The sequence below is a fragment of the Asparagus officinalis genome, chromosome 1 (genome assembly GCF_001876935.1).
Source record: "Asparagus officinalis chromosome 1, Aspof.V1, whole genome shotgun sequence".
Taxonomy (NCBI): Eukaryota; Viridiplantae; Streptophyta; class Magnoliopsida; order Asparagales; family Asparagaceae; genus Asparagus; species Asparagus officinalis.
Genome location: NC_033794.1, coordinates 48,941,203 through 48,961,653, shown reverse-complemented (window position 1 = coordinate 48,961,653; position 20,451 = coordinate 48,941,203). Strand labels below are relative to the sequence as shown.

Sequence of the window (20,451 nt, the reverse complement as noted above, 5' to 3'; positions counted from 1 at the left end):
GTAATTTTCTTAGGGATAACCCGATAATTACGAACAAGGTGATAAACACTAAACCCCCACTATGATTTGTACTCCCACTCTCACTGTCTACCTGGTCAAACCTTCCTATAGTTAGGACCACAACCAAAGTCCCCTCTCGATTCCTTCCATGAACGAGAGGTCCACTTTCAAATTGAACGATCAAGCCTGTAAAAGGTAAGATCATCTCAAACCTCCCACTTTCACTGCTTCCTTGGTCAAACCTATAAAAGTTAGGGCCACAACCAGATTCTCCTCTCGATTCCTTTCATGAACGAGAGGTCCACTTTCAATTGAGCAATCAAACCTATAAAAGTTAGGATTGTCTCCAACTTTACTTAGTCAAACCTGCAGATAGTTAGGACTAAGATTGAGTTATCCTTTTCGATAAACGAAAGACTTCCATCTTTTCCTTTTTCCACCAAACCTATAAAAGTTAGGGTCGAAATTGGGCTTTCTCCTCAATAAATGAGGGACTCTTTTTGGATCGAATGACCAATCCTATAAAAGTTAGGGTCGTTTGAATCTTTCCGATTCTCGGAGTGGAGATCCCACTCTTAGTTTCATCATTTCGGATTCTGAGGGTGGAGATCCCACCTTGAGTTTCCTTTCCAACTGGAGATAGAATATAAAATTCTTCCTCTTCAGTGCCGGGAGATAGAATATAAAAGTCTTCCTCTTCTATTTTCCAGTCCGTCTTTACCCTGAGAAAAGACACAATTCCCAACTTCCAATCCGTGCACTTTGTGCACGGGGAATTTTATCTCAACTCCTAAATAGAGATAAGCCTACGCAACAGAGATAAGTCTACGCCTAACACGCGTTGCCGGTTTAGTCTTTCACCGATTGAAAAAGACACCAGAGTATAATTCTGGGGACTTTCATCCCGAATCCTAAGTAGGGATGAGTCAACGCCTAATACGCGTTGCCGGATGCCATGTTCCCGTAAGAAATGACGAAGTCTATGTATTCAAAATCATAGCATTAAGTCTAAGAGAAGCAATTCTCTTAGCACAACGTTACATGTGAAACGGGTTTTAATAATTCACATGCTAGCCCGATTCAAACGGTAATCGGTAAAGGCACGTCAAACCCGTTGATGGCTGGGGGTTTGCCAAAAATCCCAAAGTCTATGTCTAACACGCATCGCCGGTTAGTCTTTGACCGTAAAAAGGACAAAAGCCCACATATTCGATATTGTGGCAGGTTGTTATTAATAACGCCAAAATCCGGGCTTCACACGCACGGGGAAGTTTATCCCGCAGCCTAAGCAGGGATAAGTCAACGCCTAACACGCGTTGCCGGTTTAGTCTTTTACCGATTGAAAAAGGCACCAGAATCCGAGTCTGTGGATTTTTATCCTGAATCCTAAGTAAGGATAAGTCAGCGCCTAACACGCGTTGCCGGGTAGTCTATTCCCGTGAGAAAGACGAAGTCTACGTATTCAATATCGTAGCACTAAAAGGGTTAACTCTTTTAGCTTAACGTCACATGTGGAACGGACTTAAACAATCCGCATGCTAGCCCGACTCAAACGGTAGTCGGTAAAGGCTCATCAAACCCGTTGATGGCTGAGAATTTGCCAAAAATTCTATAAGTGCGAGTCATTGACGTATCAGCTTCATTAGTTGGTCGCGTGACTTAAACATCCAACAAACTTCAGGATAAGATCCACACGTGCAGATGAATCAGCTTTAATAGTTGGTCCTGCAGCCCAACATTCGGGACCGTTACGCTCCAATGCCTTAAGAGCTTAAACTATGTAGACTCCAGCAAACGTACGAGTATAAACTGTGTTAACGCCGGTCAACGCGTTACAGTAAAGATCGATATCGGTCAACGCATCAGCAATTTCGCCAAAATAAGGCAAAAGATGACTCCAAGGATTTCAGTTACAATCAGATATGAATTCCCGATGGAGAGGATTAGTTCAAAGTCAACTCAATGGCACGAGCTAAGTTAAGAAAGTTACACACCAATCTCAGTTCAAGATTTCGACAGCGGTCAGACGATAAACGCAGCGCCGGAAGAACTTCACCTATTCGACAAAACAATGAATAGATTGAAGACTGAAGAAGTTAAGAATTGAGATAGTTCAAGATCACTCTACGAAATTGAGGAGATGGCCTATCTTATCCAAAGCATTCCAGACTCCTCTATAAAAGAAAGAGTCTGAAATACTTTGGAGGGGGTATCTGTAGGCATCTAAAAATGCCTATAGGTGTCCGGGGGGTATCTGTAGGCGTGTAAAAATGCCTATGGGTGCCCGCACACAGCTCAAGACAAAGAGAAGGTGATGAACGCCGTTATCCGAATCAAAGAGGATTATCCAACGCCGACAAGCGCATGAAGCGAATCGGCAAACTGTTGATGACACGACAACGAACCACCGCAATGGAAAACACCAAGTGGACCGCACGCGTCAATCAACACGCGTGCGTCAATCAACACGCGTTCGACGGTCAATTCTGCAACGAAGCGTACAAGTCAACAAGACGATCAATTACGCAAAACGGTAGAAAATACAAGTCCCGGAAAGACCAGAAAACACCAGAGCTCAGCAAAAATTCGAAACACCGCGTCCGCGCGGGTCGGACCGCGTCGACCCGCGCCCGCGCGGGTCGGCCAAGTCCGACCCGCGATGGCGCGGGTCGGCCAAGTCCGACCCGCGCAAGCGCGTGTCAGACCAGTCTGCCGCGCTGTTTTGACCTCCTGATGTGTATTTCGACGGTTTTAACGGTTTCGGCCAAGTCCGACCCGCGCTCGCGCGGGTCGGATCGCGCCGACCCGCGCAAGCGCGGGTCAGACTTGTCCTGCGCGCACTGTTTCGTCCCGGTTCGGTTTTGGATGGTTTTTTCTCGAGATTTGTTGGTTCCAGGGGTTTCTAACTGACCTGATATCATCCCCAAACGTGGTTAGGCTGTTGTTAACTGAAGATAGAGCCAAATCACTTGTTCTCATCTAAATAACCGCTTCTGAAGCTTATAAATACGAGCTCGGGTGCTCATTTCTGAGGGGCGATTGATTATCAAGACGAGGAGGTGCTGCCGGATTGTGGAGTCAAAGGAGCACGAATTTCAGCGAGGGTTGACAGATCTTGGCGAGTTCTTCGGCATAAAGAAGGAGAGTTCGAGAGATCCGACGCCCGTTCCCGTCCGTCCCTTGAGATTAGGCTTGGTCTTAATCTCGAGAAGAGCCCTGATTTCGCTTGGTCGATCTCAGCGCTTCAAATCAAATACTTCCTCGACGAAGGCGAAGCTCTGCCGAATTTTCCATCAACCGGATCCAGATCTAAGGCGGTCCACGGATAAACCCCGGCACAGGCAAAGATCCCACGCAAGCAGAAGACCGATAAACGATCTCTGCGTTTGTTTTGACGAGAGTTGTAACTTTTGTTTTCATTGTGTAAAAGTCTTATAAAAAGACAATCTTTTTTTGTTTTCATTGTAATAATTGAAGTTGTAATGAATACCGCAATGAATACATCAATTTTCGACGCAAACATAGACGTCACCAAGGATGAACACGGTAGGATCATCTCCCAGAAGACAAAATATGCGTTGTGCGGCCAGGATTTCCAAGCTCATCATAAAAGCGGCATCAACCATCTCAAACGCCATATAGAAAAACACAACAAAGGCTAGAATCTTCAAGGTGATATCTGACAGTCTATGATTTCTCAATCCTCCTTTTCTGGTACTCTCGGTAGTTGGAATTATGACGCTGCCCGAGCTAGGAAATGCGTAATCAGGTTTATTATTCTTAAAAACCTGCCTTTTAAATTAGTACAAGATGATGAATTTGAAGATTTGTTTAGAGATGATTTTTATCCTGCATTTACAAAATTTTCTCGTCAAACCTGTCAACGTGATATTTTAAAATATTATCAGGAGGAACAAAGAAAAATAATTTCTTATTTTAAAAATTTAAACTGTAAATTTTCTTTAACTTCTGATATTTGGACATCTAGAGTACAAACTGATTATTTATGTATCACAACACACTGGATTGATGAAAATTGGTAAATGTTTAAAAGAGTTATTTCTTTTATTGCAATTGAAGAGTCACACACTGATATTAATATTACAAATTTAATAATTGAAGAACTTATGAAACTAGATATTGATCAAATAATATTTTTTTCTTTTACTAGATAATACAAGTAATAACAATGTAGCTGTTGCTTTTATTAAAACAACTCTGTCATTGCCATGTCATGGTGACCTTTTTCATGTTAGGTGTATCTACCATATTTTAAATTTAATTGTTTAAAGTATATTTTCTAAAATTAAACCCATGATAGAAAAGGTTAGAACAGTTGCTAATATGCATAATGCTTCTGAAAATAAAATTAAACCCATGATAGAAAAGGTTAGAACAGTTGCTAATATGCATAATGCTTCTGAAATGAAAATTAAAAGATGGAAACAATGTTGTAAAAGAAAAAATTATAAGCCTAGACTAATTCCAAAAGATGTTGACCATAGGTGGAATTCCACATATGTAATGTTAAGTGTAGCAATAGAATATAAAGAAATTATAAATGATTTTATAAATTTTTATGCTTCTAGTTCTAGCTCTGGTAGCACTTATGGAATAAGTGAAGATGAATGGACAATTATATGTAAATTAAATGAGATGTTACAAGTTTTTTATGATGCTACTATGTTATTATTTGGTTGTTATTATCCAACTATTACTTTAGCTGCTTTACAAATTTTAAATATTCAAATTTTTTTTGCCAAATATCGTATGAGTGATATTTTTGGAAATATAATTTTTCAAATGGAGAGCAAATTTAATAAGTATTTTAACTCTATTCCTCATATTTTTGGTTTGGGGGTTATTGATCCATGTTTGAAGGATATTGGTTTTCGAAGTTTGTTACAGTCATTGTATGGTGGACAGATTATAGACTTAGATGATGGTTCCACCCTTACTGCTACTTCTCATCATTTATCTATTAGAAATTATTTTCAAACATTATATGATGAGTATGCAGCTAGACATGATGTAGCTGCACAACAGTCTACAGCTTCTACAGTCATTGTATGGTGGATAGATTATAGACTTAAATGGTGATTCCACCCTTACTGCTACTTCTCATCATTTATCTATTAGAAATTATTTTCAAACATTATATGATGAGTATGCAGCTAGACATGATGTAGCTGCACAACAGTCTACAGCTTCAGCGCCTTCGGCTTCGAGCACAGGTCGAGGTAAAAGTGTAAGTTTTGATAGGTATGCAATGCGTGACAAATTTCATTCTAGAACTGAAGAGAGAAAAGAGATAAACCAGAAAAAATATATATAGAAAGGCAGTTTTGCTTAGGGTTTTACAGAGATCAATGGTTATTATTATTACTATTTTAATAGTATCAAGTGTGTGCAACTTTTCAGTTTTATAAAATGCCACATAGCTTTGGGGGTTTTCTTCTAATTTTTAAAGTTCACGATCACACACAAAATTCAAAGGGGTTTCCTGAAATTTACCCAGGCTCGCTTGGTATTTGTTTGAGGGGTTTTTAGATATTAGATCATTAATATTTTGTATTAGCCCATGATATGTTCATAATTTGGTACTTAATCCCCAAAATTACCTTAATATGCTGAGATTAGTCTTTATGTTAGGGTTACCGGTTAAAACTCTCAATCATAGTTAGTTTAACACTAACATGGATGAGGGATTAACAAAACCACCCTCACTTATTGGAGTTTGAGGGAAGAAGAGAAGTGAAATGTGTTTAGACATTCTTTGAACGGATGCGTATTTGGAAAGCTCTCACCAGCTCAGGGTTTCGTTAACTGAGGGACATAACTGACTATTAAAGAAAATGATTAAAAGAAATGAAACAACCATAGTTTTGACAATAATACATGGAAAATAATATCAACATATTAATGTAATTCTGGGGCAGAATATCAAATTATGAAGATGTGGGGGACTAATGCGAAATACTAATAAATTAAGGGTCTAACATCTGGGTTTAAAAAGAAAAAAGAAAAAAGAAGGAACAAAAAACTCTCTTTTGAATGTTTTGAAAGTTGCATAATCTCCCTTCTTCTACAATCTCAAACTATGGAGAAAGAATCAGCTCATGATTTTAAAGGAAAAAAGAATTAAAAAACAAAACAAAACGAAACGAAACGAAAAATCCTCTTCATGACATTAACAAATTCATAAATCTCCCATGCCTTCAAAGATCAGCGCAAACCATCTCCAACTTCTTGAATCCTTAATCACCCACAAAATACCTCTCAGCCTCACCCCAAAACTCCACTCCATAATCATCACCTCAGGCCTCCACAATGACTCGCTCCTCTCCACAAAGCTCATCACTCTCTACTCCCAACTCCAAAACATCCCTTCAGCTCAGAAAGTATTCACCCACTTCCAACCCCCCAACATCTTCATCCTCAATTCAATGCTCCGAGCCCTTTCCTCAAATGGGTTCAATCAAGAATCCATCAACTTGTTCTCCATTGAACGAAAACGAGGCCTCGAACCCGATAGCTACACATTCTCATGTGTCATCAAGGCCTGTGCTTGCATTTCAGACCTCTGGAAAGGGAAATGCCTTCATCAGATGGCAATTGGATGTGGCTTTGGATCGGATGTGTTTGTTTGTAACTCTTTGATTTCAATGTATGCGAAATGTGGGAGTTTGGAGAGTGGCGTCCAGGTGTTTGATAAAATGCCTCACAGAGATGTTGTGTCATGGAATTCGATTCTTTCGGGGTTTTCTTGTAATGGGCTTGATTTGGAGGCAATGAAGAAAGCTCGTGAGATGGTCAGGAATGGGTTTATGCCCGATGAGGCTACCATTGTTAGTTTGCTTAAGATCAGTTCTATCGATGAGGATATTGTTAGAGAAGTGCATTGCTATATCTTGAGACAAGGGCATGAGTCTATTAAAATAATCAAGAATGCACTCATTAGCGCTTATGGGAAGTGTGATCGGGTTAATGAGGCTGGTAGAATATTTGATAGTTTGAATGAAAAAGATAGAGTTTCTTGGAATGCGATGATATCTTGCTATGCTCAGAATGGATTGTTCGATGAAAGTATTGATCTTCTTAGAGACATGCAGGTCTCTGGATTGAATGTGGATGTTGTTACTTATAGCGGGATCATTTCTTCATTGTCTCAGAATAATCTTTCGAATGAAGCGATGAAAGTGTTCAAGGAATTGTTGAGTGAAGGCCTGAAGCCAGATGTTATAGCCATCGCTAGTGTTCTCCCGTCAATTTCTGGTGTTTTGTGCTTAGACTTCTGCAAACAAATCCATGCCTATTCGTACAGGCACGGGCTTGAATTTGACAGAAGAGTTCGAAATGCCCTCGTTTCAGTCTATTGCGATTGTGGTCTTGTTCAAAATGCTGAGAGAGTTTTCAAGGCAATTTTGGACAGAGATGTGATATCTTGTAGTTCAATGGTAGCAGGATACACACATAACCATTATTTTGTAGATGCCATCAACACTTATCGGGAAATGATTCGAGCTGAGATTGAACCAAACCCTATTACGATAACGAGTGTGCTTTCAGCTTGTGCAGGAATTTCTGGACTCTGTTTAGGCAAAGAACTTCACTCATGGGCGTTGAAGAAGTCGTTGGATAACCATTCCTGTGCTGGCAGTGCTCTCATCGACATGTATGCAAAATGTGGAAGAATTGCTTACTCAAGAAGAGTTTTCGATTTGATGAAAGACCGGAATGTCGTAACTTGGAATTCAATGATAGGAGGTTATGCTATCCATGGACTCAGTGAAAATGCTCTTGAGCTATTCTACATGTTACAGGAGCCCGATGATGTGAGCTTCATTGCTGCATTATCAGCTTGTAGCCATGGTGGGCTCATTGAAGATGGTATCAAGATCTTCAATAGCATGAAAAATTTTAAAATTGCTCCGAGACAAGCACACTACACTTGTATTGTAGACTTGTTAGCTCGATCTGGGAGAATACAACAAGCGGTAGAATTGGTGAGGACAATGCCGATAAAGGCAAGTGATGAGATTTGGGGAGTGATTCTTGGAGCGAGCAAAATGCATTCAGATACAGAGATTGGATTTTATTCGGGTGCAAGGATACTTGAGACTGGAACCGATAATTCGGGATATTATGTGTTGTTATCGAATATGTTTGCGGGTTGTGGGAAGTGGGAGGAGGTGGAAGGGATGAGGGAGATGATGAAGGAGAAGGGAGTGAAGAAAGGTGCAGGGAGTAGCTGGATTGAGGTGGATAACAGGTTCCATTGTTTTGTTGCAAAGGAGAGAGCGCAGCATCCTGAGTGGGAGAGAATGTTCAGGGTGTTGACTTTCTTGAATGAACAAATGAGGTGAGAGCCGCCTACAGGAATCCATTACACGCTAATTTAGAGAAACATTTTCTAAGAACAAGGAGCTCGTTGGTTTCAGAAGCCCTTCAGGTTTTAGTTCACGTAGGATTCAGCACTTGACTGGATTTATATAGACACGCTATCCCTTTCACATTCACAGATCACAGAGACAGCCAAACAGTGAACAAAAGAAACAAACAGAAGCTTATTGCAGTGCCACAGCCTGAACATAAGAAACAAACAAAAGCTAATTGCAATTTTGATATGGATCACAGAACTATGAACCACAGGGTGTAACCGACATATCCTTTGACGCGCACCTTTTGTTATAAGAGAAGCTGACACCGTTCGCAATACAAGCGATACCCACTCTGGGAATTAGGTGATTAAGCTGTAAGAGAAGCTGACATCGGTCGCAATACAAGCCATACCCACTCTGGGAATTAGGTGATTAAGTTGTAAGAGAAGCGGACACCATTCGCAATACAAGCGATGCCCACTCTGGGAATAAGTCAAACTGTACCAAATAAGGTGATTTAAGTTGTAAGAGAAGCCAACACCGTTTGCAATACAAGCGATACCCACTCTGGGAATAAGCCAAAGAAATCTGCAATGCGTTTCAAACATTTCGAGGACTCTGCATTTTGTTTCTTTTTTTCATACATCCAAACTTAGTTGTAATGTTGTACATGCATGACGTATATCCCATGAAACTGGAACAAGTACAAACATGCCAAGAACAAATATAAGCAAAGACTTTATTTCAATGCCTCGATTTGCAGGTGATTCAGCTGAAGGAAGACTCGTAACTGATTACTTATTCTTCAGAGCAATGATTCATTGTTACTTATTCTTCAGAGCAATGATTCCAATGATTACGCCGACTCCAAAAACCTCATGCTAAGTTAAAATGCCTCAGGGTTGTCAAAGCTGAAGTGACTTATTTCCCAATCCCCTCTCTTTGAACCTATATCTTTAAAAAAATACGTCAATCCTCATGTAGATTTTGTAACCTCATGGAAGGCATTTGCCAAGTAGCCAACATTTCCTGTTGTGACACCCGCCATGCTGTAGAATCAACAATTACGTTAATTAAAATGTAGTTTGTAAAAAGGATGCACTAAAATATGACGTCATCAAGAAATTTATAAGATCTAGTACCTGATACGACCATTACGAGTCATATAAATATGAAACTCATTAGTCAAGCGATCAACCTGCTCAGGGGTCATTCCACTGTAGCAAAACATCCCAATCTGCTTATAGATCACAAATTTGCAAATAATCTGCTCGTTAGAAGAAGAGAGTGATGATGCAGAAAATAATAAGAATGCACAATTTCTGTTATACGCTCACATTCTCAGTAATGCACGGTGAGTCAATGACATATGAACTTTGCAAATAATCTGCTTGTTAGAAGAAGAGAGGAATGATGCAGAAAATAATAAGAATGCACAATTACCGTTATACGCTCACATACTCAGTAATGCACGGTGAGTCAATGACATATGAACTAACTTAATGCCCATTGGGTTACAAAGCTACAGTAACACTGACCTGATTAGTTATATGCTCCCAGGATAGAGGTGAACCCAACTTCTCAAGGTTCTCACGGAGAGCATTTCGCATTCCGATGATGCGATCAGCCATTCCCTGAAATATGGACAGCTTTTCATTACTCTATAGATATATAATCAGAAAGAATCTCCAGAAGCACCAGTCCCAAGGGAAAATTATGTCCATCGATTTTTAAAATAAGGGGCTGTTTGGTTGGCCAAAAAAACCGAAAAGGGTTTCCTAGTTCTGACATATTGACGGCAGGAAATAAAGGTCCAAAAGTTCTCTCTTCTCGTGTTTGGTTCAACCCCAAAAAAAAGAGGAGCTGAAAACCCGTTCCACCTCAACAAAGGAGAAAAGCCCATTTCCGAGCTCTAATGTCAGAAATGGATCGGAAATGTAATAAACCGCAATTATTTGGGGATGGTTAGGGGCTATTCTTACCGCTCTCTCCGTCTACCTCCCTCTTTTATCTGGTGCCTCCACCCCCCTCTCTTCATTATAATAATAATAATAATAATAATAATAATAATAATAATAATAATAATAATAATAAGCTAGCTCTAATTGAGGAAATTTTGGTGGAGATTTCACTAAGCGTTCTCTTGTTCCCACATAATTATTCCCTCATGTACTTTCAAGCCTCTGTTGCTGTTGTAGAAAAAATCCTAGAGGTCATCCAGTGGTTGATCTACTTCAGCTATAGTAAATCTTGATAATCTGATTGTAGGAGCTCATGGGCAGTTTACTTGGGTTATTTTGGAGGTTGATCTTCTGCTTTGCTTCCTTGATTGTTGAATCCCCCCTAGATCCAACTGACTGGGGATCAATCTATCTGATAGGGTTTGATCTATCTGAAAGTTACCACTGAGCTGCTTTAGAGCACTGCTGAAGCACGATGAAGGAAATATTTTTTTTATTACCTTCCTTTGTTGATCTATGTGATTAAGTTCACATGTTTATTACATTTCTTGTTCATTTATTTTTTGTTGTGTTCATGATGATGGTTTTATGCCTTTGTTTGATGGAAGTATAAAGAATCCTATGAATGAGGGAACAATTTGAATTATTGGTAGCTAATTAGTCTATGCATTTTGAGGATGTTTGTGCATGGTAAAGTGGATGTTCATGTATTGTGTAAGCATTGTTATTTTGTCATATAGATTCTGTTCGATATTTAGTCCCTCTTTTGGTGTCTGTTTTATTTTTCTTCTTCTTTTTTCTTTTTTTTCTTTTTTTTATCTTTTTTAGTAATATTTGCTTTTAAGTTTTACCTTGTGTGGGTTGGTAGTTATGAAAATTTGATGCAAGTATACTGTTTGTAATGAGAGATCTTTCAAAGCTGTTTGAATCCATCTGTTGTTGTGAATATGGTTTCCTATTGACACAACTTATATGGTGCCATTTTCTGTCTCATTGTTTCTTTGTTGGGAATAATACTTGATTGATGGGAGCATTTTTATTAACAGCACTAAAGAGCCATCGGAATTATTTGGCTGTTGATGATTTCAACATTAGGTATGCTTACCTCTACTTCTCCCTAATTTTGTCCTATTTGGATGGTATCCTCACCATGCAGATGGGATTCAATTTTCCCATTATTGAGTTCTTCCATCCAGATGAAAGAAAAGGAGTTGCACTAGATTGGTTAGGAAACCCATTTCCTTCCTTACTTTTAGGCTAACCAAACAAGTTACTCATTATTCCAATAAAATAACAAAAAGAAAAAAACCTATGGAAAGGGATTTTTATGCTGGAGACATGTTTCCTATGATTATAGCAAACCAACCAAACAGGCCCTAAGTAAACAAATGACCAAAAATGTGGAATGGGTACCTTCACTTCCTTCAACCATAAACTCTTTAGCTCCGGATCACTAAGGATTATTGAGACAATGAGAGCACCATGAACAGGTGGATTACTATACATTGGCCTAGCAATCTGTTGCAGCTGACTCTTCACTGCTACTGCTTGCTTTTCATCTTCACAAAGAACACTGCAAAAAGATTTAGATCTCAGCATACAATGTTGTTTAAGATTGATAAACTCATGCATCCAGTGAATATTATGGCATGCATTTGCTTCCAGCAAGAAAAGAAGGCCTAACGTTTGAACATCAGAGATACAACTGAGCATCTACTAGAATAGAAGATCTTGAAGAAAACCAGAGGTAAGAATTACGCGAACAATATATTTTCTGAAAGAAGCTTCCATAATGGGAGAAATACGCACCTGAGGCATCCAACTCTTTGTCCATAGAGCCCCATATTTTTGGCATATGATTGTGCACATCCTATCATGTGTCCATCTTCGAGAAAAATACGAATAGCTTTTGCATCTTTTTCAGGATCCCCACTGGCAAAGCCTTGGTATGCCATGTCAAAGAATGGGAAATGATTCTTAACCTAATTAGCCACAAATAACATAAATTAACACAAAGCTTAGCTGACTAGATAAAGAAAACTTACTCCAAAAATCAAGTGTAACTCCGTTTACTTTACCTTGAACTGGTATGATATCTCCCTCCATTGTTCTTCGGAAGGATCGACTCCAGTAGGATTATGGGCGCATGCATGAAGCAAAAAGAACGAACCATTGGGTGCATTCTACAAACAAACCAAAACTTATCTAGTAAGGAAACTACACAAAATACAAACTCTCCACCCACTGAGGATGGATCAACAAGGAATCAATTGATAACTATGACATGAAACAAATTCCAATGAACTTATTAGTCCCAATAAGGGAAGTTTGATCACATGAAGTCTCAAGTAGGTGCTCATAAATTCTTTGACCAAATATTATATAAGTAGTGGACGGTCTTTCACAATAAGAAGTTCTTGAACATTCAGAAGATTTCTTAGAGATAATTTAATTATTATTAGCAGTGGTCGATACTGTATTATGATTCAAGATTGACTACTAAATTACTTTAGGTGAGCATACCTTAACATCATCAATCAGTGCTGCAAAGTCTAGTCCCTTTGTTTCAGGATGGTAGTAGTGGAAGGTCCTCTGTGGAACATGTGCATCTCTCCAGATGTTATGATGACTATAAAAAATACATAGTTAATTAATGTTTCTTATTTTGGGAAAGACCATGAAAAAGTTATACATATGAATGTAGCGACTAAGTTAAGGGAAATACAGATTGATAGAGGTCAGGGATCATAAACGAATATGTAGAGCACATTAATGGAACTTAATAATAAGAAGCATAACTTACTTGGCCCAGGTCGGTACAGGTATATAAATTTGAGAGTCAGGTAAAAACCGTTTCTGAAAGTCAGCAAAAAGCCGGCATGCACCAGTTCCTGAAAGAGTTTGCACTGCTGCAATATGTTTATCTTTTATGAACTCAGAATTCTCCCCATATGCTAGCTTCAGAGATTCCTCAACCATGTGCATGCTACCACCCATTGGCAAATATTCCCTGGATCACAAATTTCAAAGAATTTACATTTAACACAAATGTACACAGCTTCTGTTCCTTAGATCTAAACCAAGGTTGCACCTTCAAGTTTCAACTTTTGATCTCAGGTCATGACATCAGGTGAGGACATTCTCATGGCACATAAGTCAGGAAAAAAAATACTCAACCTTCATATCTTCCCCCACAATAACATCGACATATCATATGCATAATTTGTTTGTTATGGTTTGCTGGGTTACAGCTTTTACCAGAATTAAGTGCCTTCTAATGATTTATCTCTATGAGCAATTTAATCGCCTAACAATATCTTAGCCTTCCATCTGAGTATAATTTTTTATAATAAATTACTAGAACTGGTCTTCCACATAAGTTGATTAGTATGACGGTTAGAAGGGATATGTATAATTATTTTTTTTCATGATTATCAGGCTAATAACGAATGGGCTTGCAGCAATGCATAGCATATAATGAATGGGCTTGAAGCCACTGGACAGGCAGAGTATAATTTTCTTTTCAAATCAAAAGATCAAAGCCAGGATCAATTAAACAGTAGTTCTCTATGTTAGGCATCATGGAAACTTATAAGATACTTTTATTGTAATTCATATTCAAGTTTTAGCCAGAAAAGGTAACACATAAACGCCTTTGCGCAAACGTCAGAAGATAGAAAGAATAAATTCCGCAATGGTCATACATGTCAAGTAGCAAAAATGCAATGCTCAAAAAGTGGATTCTACGGGACCAAAAGCATGGACATGTTGACACTAGCAAGAATTGACAGGATTGTGATGCTAGCTAAAGCAAAATCACCCATATATGATATTAATCAGATAATAATAACCAGCAAAAAAATTACTAAATCAAGCACCTTTATCAGAAATATACAGAAGAAATATGATAAATAACACAAGGGAAAAAAGTACAAGATAACCAAAGTACGAAGTTTAGCGATTAGTTTACATGTTGAGATTTCCAGCAACTCTCCTTTCAGCTTCCCTAACACAATCAAGAACCACCGGCTTCCCATTATCATCACGATAAGCTCCCTAACAAAAAAGAAAATAAAAAAATGTACAAATAAATGAAAGTGAAAAAATAAACATAATTAAAAGAATGAAGATCCAATGGTGTGGCAAATAGAAATAGCATTAAGGGGTTGTTTGGTTGACAGGAAATAGAGCCGCAACAAATGCTACACTCAAATTTCTACTTCCAACCTTTGGTCAGCAACAAGAAAGTCGGGAATGGTAATTGAGTTTACAATTTATTTTAAAAAGAATGCAATCCTTTGATGTATTCCTATTATTAACTTGAAAGACTAATGTCCCGTAATCAATTTAGCTGATTTTTTTAATTAAAAAAATACTATATTTGTTACAGTTAATTCGGCTGCAAAAAAGCAGCAAGTCCTCTTATCAGAAAAAAACTGAAAAATAATGTCACACCAGCAAGTCAGTCCACTTCAAATCAAAACATAAAGATCATTTTACAAATATAGAGAAACAAACACTTGACTTGCAATAAAAATCTATCATTTCTTGCAACAAAATTACCTATGTTTTGCAACTAATCAATCAAACATTGAACATGGGTTTAAAAATAATTTAGTACGACAAAAAGACAGGCATCCATACTACTACCCATTTGAGGTCAGTTTCTGGCATCAAATACTAATGTCTACGATAAGAAAACCTTGCAGAAATGGCAAGTGAACTTACAACTCCAACATTAACTTTATCAGGGCTAGGATCCGCAAGAAAAGCCTCGGTAACTCCAAGGATCGGATCCTTCGGAGCTGCCTCCACCTTGGACCACCAAGACGTCGCCATGGATCGAGCTCCAGAAGCAGCAAGATACCTCCTTTTCATGACCCCTCTCAAAATCGCAGCTCTCGAAGCCATGGATCGAGCTCTCCAGAAGCAAATTTGGGAGCGAGAGAGACCAAGACAGGGAGCGAGAGAAATGGGCAGGTGAGAGGGGGGCAATTACGGAATCATCAGCTGCTTTTTGTTGTTGTAGATGTCGATGGAGTCAGCTTTTGGTCTGTCCGGTTGAGCTTTTGTGGTGGATTGACGACATTACCCCTATGTCTAGATAAACACGGTGAGCTCACGAGAGGGAGTTGAGCCGTGTGCCGGCACGAGAGTTCGTTGGGAGAATAAATGGGCTGGGCTTGGTTTCATTTTTGTACAAATTGGGCCCGAGCCTAAGTTATCTTTGAGCGTTACTCTATAAATGGGCTGGGATTTGTTTTAGCGGCGGGTTCCGTTTGGCTTGCATCTTTTCAAGGTTAAACTTCAGAAATCCACCCCTAACTTTGGACGATCATCAGATATCATATCCCCCTCAAAAAAAAATAAAAAAATAAAAAAAAATAATAGACCTCTCTCACTTTCAGGGTTATCTTAAAACCTTCTTCAACTATAAACTTTATTCAATAAAAACCCCTGTGATCGTGTTAAGCAAAATTTTCACATGGGTAGGAAAATTACACAGGGCGATTTTTCACCAGTGAAGACTATGGTTTGGACTTTTAAAAGAATTTTATGAAAAATGTTGAAATTTGAAGCTGTTTTGGTAACCCGTAACCTTAATTACTTTTTTTTTTGAGAGAAAACCTAACCTTAATTACTTAAAGGGTGTTTTCTGATATTTTGAAAAGTATAAGAAGTCATCTGATTATTGTCGAAAGTTAAGGGGGTTTTCCTAGAAGTTTAGCCTTTCTCACGCTTGGGAACCTATTTATCAAAGTAAAATAATCGAAACACGTCACTCAACAATAAAAGTAGAGGAGTAAGGTTAAGACTACAAGGGGTCTATCTACAATTAATAAACTCTTATTTGTAGTCATAAAATTAAACAACGAGAAAAACGCATCCTTTCCTTTATTCCAAATTAGGGGTGTCCAAAAAGCCCGGAGCCCGGGCCCGGCCCGGTGTCCGGCCCGGTCGTGCCCGGGCCCGGGCCCGGCCCGGGCCCGGAAACCCGGGCAAAACCCGGGTCCGGGCCCGGTCGCTCGTTGGCGAGCCACGTCGCGGCCCGGCCCTGGCCAGAAACAGTGCCCGAAAAAAGCGGACTGTGGCTTCGAATGGCCGGGGCCGGCCCGACCCGGCCATAACTGGTCACAAACGATGCGTTGACCCCGGTCCGGCCGGGCGAAGCGCGTCACAAAAGGTGACCGTTGCGCCCGGGTCCGGGGCCGGGCCAGCGCGCCGCTGGTCCGGCCGAACGGTCACACAAAGTACCGTTTGGCCGGCCGGCCGGGCTAACCCGGCCCGCCCGGGCCAAACGGTCACATTTGTGACCTTTATGGCCGGGCCGGGCCCCGGGCTGGCCGGGCCGTGGGACGGGCTGGCGGCCGGGCCGGGTGCGCCGCGCCACCCCGGGCCAAATCTGGCCTAACGGCCAGATTTGGTCTTTTGACCGTTTTGCCCCTTAAAACGGTCAAAAAACGGCTATTTTTCGAGGGTTTTTTGGTCATTTACCTAGGGGGCTGCTTCTATAAATAGAGGGGGGGTTTCAATTCATTTTCTCACAACAAAACTCATCTATTTCTCTCTCTACTACTCTCTTATACAATCTTATACTATCTCATACTAATATACTATCCTATAATCTTTTGTATTTTCTAATACTTCCAACAAATGGCTTCTGGGTCTGATTATGAAGAGCAACATGCAACTCCTACCGATCCAGAGATGAGTCCTCCTACAACAACTCCTCCTCATCCTACCGGTGTTAATCCTGAATCTGGTGGCGACGAATCTACGACACCAAGAGCTCCAAAAAGGCTGAGGTCTGATGTATTGAATTTTTTTGAGAAGATAGACGTCACCAAGGATGAACACGGTAGGATCATCTCTCAGACTGCGAAGTGTGCGTTGTGCGGCCAGATATTCAAAGCTCATCATAAGAGCGGCACCAACCATCTCAAACGGCATATTGAAAAACACAACAAAGGCCAAAATCTACAAGGTGATATCCGGCAGTCTATGCTTTCCCAATCATCCTCTTCAGGTACCCTCGGCAGTTGGAATTATGACGCTGCCCGAGCCCGGAAATGCGTAATCAGGTTTATTGTTCTTAAAAACCTTCCTTTTAAATTAGTAGAAGATGATGAATTTGAAGATATGTTTAGAGATGGTTTTTATCCTGCATTTACAAAATTTTCTCGTCAAACCTGTCAACGTGATATTTTAAAATATTATGTTGAGGAACAGGGAAAAATAATTTCTTATTTTAAAAATTTAAACCGTAAATTTTCTTTAACTTCTGATATTTGGTCATCTAGAGTGCAAACTGGTTATTTATGTATAACAGCATACTGGATTGATGAAAGTTGGAAAATGTTTAAAAGAGTTGTTTCTTTTATTGCAATTGAAGAGTCACACACTGGTATTAATGTTGCAAATTTAATTGTTGAAGAACTTATGAAACTAGAAATTGATCAAAGAATATTTACTCTTTCACTAGATAATGCAAGTAATAATAATGTAGCTGTTGATTTTCTGAAAATAACTTTGTCATTGCCATGTCATGGTGAGCTTTTTCATGTTAGATGTATCTGTCATATTTTAAATTTAATTGTTCAAAGTGCATTTTCTGAAATTAAACCCATGATAGAAAAAGTTAGAACAGTTACTAATATGCATAATGCTTCTGAAATGAGAATTAAAAGATGGAAACAATGTTGTAAAAGAAAAAATTATAAGCCTAGACTAATTCCAAAAGATGTTGACCATAGGTGGAATTCCACCTATGCAATGTTATCTGTAGCAATAGAATATAAAGAAATTATAAATGATTTTATAAATTTTTATGCTTCTAGTTCTAGCTCTGGTAGTGCTTATGGAATAACTGAAGATGAATGGACAGTTATATGTAAATTAAATGAGATGTTACAAGTTTTTTATGATGCTACTATGTTATTATCTGGTTGTTATTATCCAACTATTACTTTAGCTGCTTTACAAATTTTAAATATTCAAAAATTTTTTGCAAAATATCGTATGGATGATACTTTTGGAAATATAATTTTTCAAATGGAGAGTAAATTTAATAAGTATTTTAGGCCTATTCCTCATATTTTTGGTATTGGTGTTCTTATTGATCCATGCTTGAAGGAAATTGGCCTTCGAAGTTTGTTACAATCATTGTATGGTGGACAGATTATAGACTTAGATGATGGATCCACCCTTACTGCTACTACTCATTATGTAGCTATTAGAAATTATTTTCAAACCTTATATGATGAGTATGCAGCTAGATATGGTGTAGCTACACAACAGTCTTCAGCTTCGGCACCTTCAGCTTCGAGCACAGGTCGAGGTAAAAGTGTAAGTTTTGATAGGTATGCAATGGTAGCTGAACTAACTGGTGGATCTGGAACTTCATCAGGATTAGAGGTTTCTGAAATAGACGAATATTTATCTGCTTCCTTAGTTAAATGTCAAGGAAATGCTTTAGATATTTTGCAATGGTGGAAAGTATATGGATCAGTTTCATATCCTATACTTTCCACCATGGTTCGTGACTTACTATCAGTGCAGGTTTCGACTGTAGCCTCGGAATCCGCTTTCAGCACAGCAGGACGTTTGATCGACGACCACAGGACATGCTTAGATCCGTATACTGTACAAGCGGTGATGTGCTTACAGGATTGGTGGAGATACGAGAAGCGAACACAAGGCATCGAACGGATTGCTATGATTGAAGATAAATTTGAAGAGTTGGGACTAGCAGATAGATATAATGATTAGATAATATTCATAAAATTGTAATTTTTATTTCTTAGCTTTAAATTTGAATTAAATTATTTCGAAAAAAGTTGCAAATGATAGTGATATGGGTGAGTAGGTGCCAACCTAGTTGGGATGTACTCATCTATTGTGATGCGACGAATTTCGAAATAAATTTATACTTGTAAAGGATTTACCGATTATTAATAAAGAAGTTATTTTTATCATTTTTTGTACTTGTAATTTATGTCATTTCATTTCAAGTTATTAATAAAATTTATGACATTTTTTATAATAATTTATAATTTATGGTTTTGTTAAAATTTAAAAAAATAAAAAAAAACAAAATTTAAAAAAAAAAAGCCCGGGCCCGGCCCGGACCACCCGGGCCCGGGTCCGGGCTTGGGTTTTGCCCGGCCCGGGCCCGGTTTTCCGGGCCGGGCCGGGCCGGTCCGGATGGACAGCCCTATTCCAAATGATGCCTACCCTTAAAATGTTAGCTAAAAACTTACATTGATAAGCCAAAATATTTCCAAGAAGAATTGATTGACAGAGAGCCAAAAGCTTTCCAAGAACAAGCAAGATCACAGCAATATGCATAAGTCTTCAAGTTGCTTATTGGTGAAATCACATTCAATGTCAACTGCTAAGGTTGAAGACTTCTTAATAGCTTTGATTCGGGAACCACATTAATTTTATAATGATATGCTAAATTTTTGTTACCAGCTGATGAGGAAGTAAAGTGATCCTCCATGATTCAGGCATGCGGTTCTATAAATTTATCATGTTAATTTATAGATTGGGATTAAGATTACTTTCCCTGGGATTACTTTCCCTGGGATTAAGATTGGGATTAATAATCCTATTATTAGGAGTTAATTTCATGTTTACTTGAACATGGGATTAGGATTGATCTGGGATTAGGATCTAGAGCAGATTAGGAGTGGTAAATCGAATCGAATCGAATACTAAGGTGTTCATATTTGTATTTGTTTAAAATTATCGAATTCGAATGCAGACTATAATATTCATATATCTAGTTTTTCGAATTCGAACTCGAATACTTGGTATTTGATGAAATGCTCGTTAGACTTATTCGTATTAAAAAAATTAATATTTTCGCATTTAAATTTTTGTTATTTGCTGTTTGACATTGTTTTATGAACCATAACATGCATTCTTTCATGGATAGTTGGTTATTTTCATAATTTTAGTTAAAGTTGATAAATTTCAGATAAGGCATCCATTGTTGTGCTTGTAGTCTCTCTAATTCCTTGTGATATCCTTGAAAGTTTATATCATGTATTATGGTCACGCTTTAGTTTACTTGTTGTCATCATATGGTAAATAATTTATGACTG

General features: G+C 38.7%; 2 protein-coding genes across 2 annotated transcripts; one reads left to right on the top strand and one right to left on the bottom strand.

Annotated features, from left to right (window-relative positions):
• Window positions 6,066-9,106, top strand: LOC109823830 (pentatricopeptide repeat-containing protein At5g16860-like). Its single transcript, XM_020390232.1, has one exon. The coding sequence runs from the start codon at window positions 6,213-6,215 to the stop codon at window positions 8,364-8,366; it is 2,154 nt and encodes a 717-aa protein (XP_020245821.1). The 5' UTR covers window positions 6,066-6,212; the 3' UTR covers window positions 8,367-9,106.
• Window positions 8,969-15,370, bottom strand: LOC109823837 (aspartate aminotransferase, mitochondrial). The gene is made up of 10 exons (XM_020390245.1): window positions 15,071-15,370; window positions 14,313-14,398; window positions 13,146-13,352; window positions 12,866-12,971; window positions 12,421-12,525; window positions 12,152-12,324; window positions 11,756-11,915; window positions 9,920-10,015; window positions 9,524-9,618; window positions 8,969-9,430 (listed from the first exon to the last, which is right to left on the bottom strand). Exons 1-10 carry the CDS (start codon window positions 15,251-15,253, stop codon window positions 9,358-9,360), a joined length of 1,284 nt encoding a protein of 427 aa, XP_020245834.1. The 5' UTR covers window positions 15,254-15,370; the 3' UTR covers window positions 8,969-9,357.